The 6,468-nt window shown below is 37.2% G+C and overlaps 1 protein-coding gene across 1 annotated transcript; it reads left to right on the top strand.

Moving 5' to 3' along the window:
• Nucleotides 1-2,641: 2,641 nt before the first annotated feature.
• LOC145578702 (uncharacterized) lies at nt 2,642-5,082 on the top strand. Its single transcript, XM_081636001.1, has one exon. It carries the CDS (start codon nt 2,812-2,814, stop codon nt 4,753-4,755), a length of 1,944 nt encoding a protein of 647 aa, XP_081492127.1. The 5' UTR covers nt 2,642-2,811; the 3' UTR covers nt 4,756-5,082.
• The last annotated feature ends 1,386 nt before the right edge of the window (nt 5,083-6,468 follow it).

Below are 6,468 nucleotides of genomic sequence, written 5' to 3' on the forward strand. Positions count from 1 at the left end.
CACACATACACACACACACATACACACACAATAATTTCAGAATCTATAATTAGAACTGAAATCAGAATTGCAAGCAGAAAGAGGAGGGGGCAGGGGGGGATAGGTTTGCTCATTTGTCAAATGAACATGCAATTCAATGCCCACATACATAAACTCTTACACTCACTCACTCTCACACTCACACTCACACACAGACACACTGTTACACTCACTCACACTCACACACACTCACGCACAGACACACTGTTACACCCACTCACACTCACTCACACACACACACACACACATACATACACAATTCTGTATACTGAGTGTTTTTACTCGAAACACTGACTACTTATAGATCCTTGAATTACTTATGAATGTCATTAATATTTGCTCATTTTAATTGTAGTTACCTCATTTTAAATGTTCTATTATACATATTTAGGTTTGCTCATTTTAATTTATTTTCTCATTTTAAATTTGATTGAAAATAAGAACATAATAACAACATTGAATTGAAAATAAAAACCTACTAACAACATAATAAGAGCATTCAATTGGAAATTTCAGAACATTTTTTATCATAAGTTTAATATGACGTCATTACAATCACTATCAAGTTTAATCTGATATTATTAAAATCTCTATCAAATTAATCAAACCTAAATAATTGATTCAATTCAATCAAATAAGAATTAAACATTCAATTCGATTAATGTAATTCGAAAATTAACATGTAATTCAATTCCAAAATTAACATGCAATTCCAAAATTTTCAAAGATGTAAAATCAAAATATTTTGAACATTCAGATTAACATGCAATTCAAAATTAAAAGTACAAACAAACCTCAATGATGGATGAAATTGCGACCGTTGAAATTTGCAAAAAGAAACCATTGAAATTTGCAAAAAGAAATCGTTGAAATTTGCCGAAAGAAGAGCATACTCAGTGAATCGCCATTGATAACTAAATCGCAATTGATGAGCTTTGATTTGCAGACAGAATAGAGGAGAGAGATAAAGTAGAGGCTGAAGGTTAGTTTGTTAGGCAGGCTTATAATCTCAGCAGTTGGATTTCATCTAATCTAGCGACTGAGATTTGTCCTCACATAAGGTGTGGGTTCTCACATAAAGGGTGGTTCTCACCGGATCCCGACCCTATATATATATATATATATGTGTGTGTGTGTGTATATATATATATATATATATATATATATATATATATATATATATATACACATATATATATATATATATATATAGTGAACGTTTGTGAGCCTGCCCCGATTTCACTCACTTCTTAAAAAGCGGTAGCTACAAACTTGAACAAGTTGGAAGGCTACAAGTAGCCTTTAGTAATTAGTAACTAAAACATAAAAACATAAGTTGCGAAGTAGCCAAACAAAACCCAATACGCAAACCTAATAATTTATAATCAAGCAACTCATAAATCATATTTCAACAACCATGCTTGCACTTAAAATTCGTATGATCTTCCCCTGCGTAAACCAACCAAATTGTGCAAACTTGTGGCAAAACACGTTGCCACTTTGACTTAAATGAACGAGCCAACATTTTGCCTTCAATGCATTTGCACCCTTTGGCGACTTAAATCATGGTTTACACGCCTTTATTTGCACCTGTAAAGTTGTGCAATCCAACACATGCAATTTATAAGTGCTTATAAGCACCAATAAAATCATTAAGAGACTCGATCTTAGCTTGAAACACATGATCCCCTACTGCCCTACATACTCCTTTCTCTCCTATCTCCATCTTCAACGTCTTAATTCTCAAATAGGTTGACAACAATAATTACTTTAACACATACTCCTTTTTTTTTTTTTTTTTTTAAATGCATCACTTTGATTTTTGCACTATTCACATACTATGGTTGACATAATTTTTTCCACTTCTATTATCCTATAAAATAAATAAATATTATTATATAATATATCATTAGATTAGTCATAATGTCTAGTTTCATAATATAATTTTCTTATAATTTTTACTAATAGACAATTAAAGATATTAATGGTCAAAGTTACGTCTCACCAAATGTACCAGTCAAACTGATGCCCCCCCCCCCAAAAAAAAAAAAGAGAATAGTATTTATTTGCAACAATAAAGACGATGTCCACCCTAATTAGAATATTCAAAAGTAATGTGTACTATGTTGTGACACATACAACACTTCTTATTAAGATGATCAAAACTCAATGTCATAGGTTCAAATTCATTGGTTTAAATAATTTTTCTACAGAGCAATACCCGTATTAGTTATTGTGGATTGATTTAGGCTTGGCGATTATTGAGGACTAGTTTATATGAAGTTATGAACATGACATTTCTTTTGTAATAGATAAAAATATTGTCACTACTAATAATAATTGAAGATAAGGTGTAAAAAATTGACTCGACCTGAAAGAAATCTAATTTATATTTCATCTTATAAGATGTATAGGCACAATATTTGATAGCAAGATTCAAACTCGAATTATGCCTGATCTAACCCGACTTAATCAAACTCGACCCAGTAATCAAACTCGACCCCAAGGTGTGTTAATTAATTAATCAAACAATAATTACCAAGCCTAAATCATTTGTTAATTTTTTCTTAAAAAAAACTTTAAAAAAAACAAAAAAAAAACAAACAAACACAGGAAAAGAAAAAGAAAGAACAATAGATCAGATCGAAATCAACCCCCAAAACCTCTCTTTCGTTAATCATTCAATTTCTCTCTCCTCCCAAAATTCCATTGATCAACCCCAAAATTCCAGTTCAATCACCATTTTTCTGATAGATTAGATCCAGATCTTCAATGTCCTGCTTAGCTCTCTCTCTCCAACCCGTCAATGGGCCCGACATCCTCCTCCAAACCCGGGAATGGTTTCCTCCAGCTCGAGCTCTCGTCGCCGTTTCCGCCTTCCGAAACACCCGTCTCGCCTTCTCCTCCGCCGCCGCCGCCGCCGCTTCTCTCTCCTCCAAACACCAAAACGACGATGTTTCCGGCGACCCCACCATTGTTGGCGATGACCCACTTGCTGCTTACAGTGGTCAGGTAATTGTTGGGGTTGAATCTCGATATCGTGTTGTTTATCGTTTGGTGAATTCGATTTATGTTCTGGGTGTTACAACTGTTGATGATGATGATGATAATAGTACTACTACTAATAATGTTTTTGAGTGTATTAGTATTGTTAATCAAGCTGTTAGTGTTGTTGTTACTGCTTGTAGAGGGGTTGACGTGACCCCAGAGAAATTAGGGAAGAAATATGCTGAGATTTATATGGCATTGGATATTGTTTTGAGGGGTGTTAGTAATATTAGGTTGGCGGCGATGTTGGCGTCGATGCACGGTGAGAGTATTGCTAAGATGGTGCATTCTGCTATTGATACTGAGAATAAGGTTAGAGGGGCAGATAATTGGGTTGGGGCAGCGGAGAGTTTGGCTGTGGAGCATGAGGCGGGGGTGGAGTCGTTTTCGAGTATGAGGTTTGAGTTGCCTAGTGAGACTTTAACGGCGGGGGATGAGGTGGGGGCGAGTATTGCTGTTGTGGGGCAAGCGGGTTTAGGGGAGCAGGATGGTGGGGTGAAGATTGAGGAGGAACAGGGGGTGAAGGATCCGTTTGCTGCTAGTGATTCGATTAATAAGCCGGAGTCATTGGTTGGTGATTTTAAGAAGGATAAGGATGTGGCTTCGGATATGACTAAGGCGTTGGTGGGGCTTGAGGTGACACCGTTGCCTCCTGCTGAGGCTGCTCAGCCTACCCACATTGCTGTGGAAGGGTTTGAAGGGGATTATGGTGGGATTGAGTTTGGTAATGAGGAGGCGTCACTTAGAGAGACGTTTGAAGGGTTTAGTGATGCATTTGGTGGTGGGCTGGATGCGTCAGAGTTTGTGGGCACTACTAAAGCTGCGAAGAGGGAGGGTCTTGGTGGACTTGAGTTGTTACAAACTGGGCCTGATGGGGCTCCTGTTGCTGCCAGTGGTGCAGCTGCCACACCTCTTGAAAATCTCTTGGTGCAGAAGTCAGAGATGAAGGGCCCTGAGATGTTCATTGTTGAGGAGATCAGTGCGGAATTCAGGGAGTCATTGCTTTCTAGAGTGGGATTGATGGGTGTGATTTATTTGAGAACATTGCCTCCAAAGATGATGGGTGATAAAGAAACCGAATTCTCATTTAAGATTGATGGTACAACTTCTGTTAAAAGAACTGTTATGCAGAGCTCTCGTGTTAGCAGCCTTGGCAATGGGATGTTTCATGTAAGAACGGCAGCCTCTGAAGAGCCTTTACCTGTTCTGAAGTACAGTTTGATGCCCCAGATGACCCCCATTCCTTTGCGTGTTAGGCTTGTGAAACGCCATGTTGGGACCTTACTCTCTGTCATGATTCAATACATTTCAAACCCTGATTTGCTGGCACCACTCACAGATGTTACATTTATTCTCAAACTGCCAGTTGATCCTACACTACTGAACGTCTCTCCTAAGGCTGTCTTGAATAGGAATGAGAGGGAGTTGAAATGGCATATACAAGAGATCCCATTAAAGGGTGCTCCTGGGAAGCTTAGGGCGCGGATGCCTGTTGATATAAATGAAGAGGATACTGAAGAAGAAATTGATGTTGTATGTCATGTAAAGTTTTTGGTCAAAGGGGCTAAAACACTCTCTGGTGTTTCACTTTGGCCTGCTTCTGAAGCTACAACAGACTTTTACGTGGTAGATCACAAGGTTGAAAGCGGGACTTACATCTGCAATTGACCATTTTGACCTGGTACCATCGTCACTGCCTGTAGATTGTATCTTCTCGATTCTTTTTATGAATGGTTATTCTTGTATAAGGTTTTGTATCATTTGCCTGAAGTAGTGAGCATGTAGCTTTTGATGTGGTATATTTTATCTGGTGTGGAAGGCGTGTCTGTTCTTGCGGCTGTGATCTTTTCTTGTTATAATTCTTTTTTGCCTTCGATTTGTTTTTCTTTGTTATTGATGGCACTTATCATAGAATTCATTGAAACTTTTATTCTGGCGAGTGAAATTGTACATTATATTTACCCAACATATATTTTTTTCTGAACTGTTGAAATAGAGCTAAGTTGCTTATATTTTCAATTCTGTTGCAAATCAGCTTCAAGATTCATGCTTTTGATATAGTTTGAACTGGCATTATAATATTTTTTGAGGATTTCTAAGTATCTTTACTTATGTCATTGCTACATCAAATTGTTGGCAAGGATCATGTGAGATGTGACAACAAATGAAATATGGCATTTGAAAGTAAATGAATTAGTGAAGAAATGTTATGTACAATTTGTTGCTCATAAGTCGTAATGAACGGCAGTAAGGTAGAGATCACAGAATGGTAGATACTTCCCAACTTTAAAATTTGTCCTGGACATACTTTGGGTTTTTGTTGTTCATGACTACAATCTTGTCCATTTCATGCTTTGTGATGTATCTTCCATAGTTCCATGTAATATCCAATTCTGGAAGGCTACATTCTCTATTGCTTTGGTTGTCTAATTCATCAGTTGTGCTTCTTTAGCTTTATAATGGGCTATCATACTACAATTGAAATCCTTGGTAAACAACTATTTCTATAATTGAATTCCATATGAGGCTATTCCTGTTGATATAAAGTATGTGTGATAATTACACATCCTAGATTTTTATATATTTTTTGTGTCGTGAACTGAAAGGTTACATATTGAATATACTTTTTTGACCAAGTTGATATACTGTATGATTCTGTGATCAATCTCTCAATCATCTTTAAGTACACTGTTTATTTCTGGTTGATATGAGCAATCAACTTGGGAACTGTTGGAGGGTATTGCTCTTAAGAAGAGAGATTATGTTGAAGCAAGATAAGAAAGAAAGGAGTCTTGATAAAATATTAGGGGAAGGGGTCATTTGGCATTACAGAGAGCCGCAATTAATTGCTTTCACTTGGCTTCTTTGAACATTGTCAAAGAGGAAGAGGCCAAGAGGGATAGAATAGAAAGAGCTACTTTATGTGGTATAAGCCTATGACTATTATTGGTCGAACTGTCAGAAACTCTTCCAGGGAAACTAGCTACTTTCTGTGGTATAAGCCTATGACTATTATTGATCGAACTGTCAGAAACTCTTCCATGGAAACTTCTGTGGTATAAGCCTATGACTTTCAAAGATTTATTGAGTTTGAGGTGACGAAGCAGTTTGAACATTTTAGTTAACTACTCTTCCATGGAAACTTCTGTTTATGTAGAACTCCATTTACGTAGTTGTATGATGAGGTCATAAGGTTACCTTGTTCCCACAGTCAGCTATCTTGTGGTCTGTGTGGCAGAGTTTCTGTGCTATAGCTGTTCTAGGTCTAAGGGCTAGTAGAGTTGGCTCACCCTCTTACCTCATCTCCCAATCTCCCATAACATTGGCCATGGATCAAACCTCGTCAAGGGAGTTTTGGGATTAGTTATATTAGGGACCCTG

This window comes from Chenopodium album, chromosome 14 (assembly GCF_948465745.1).
Source record: "Chenopodium album chromosome 14, dcCheAlbu1.1, whole genome shotgun sequence".
NCBI classification, from domain to species: domain Eukaryota; kingdom Viridiplantae; phylum Streptophyta; class Magnoliopsida; order Caryophyllales; family Amaranthaceae; genus Chenopodium; species Chenopodium album.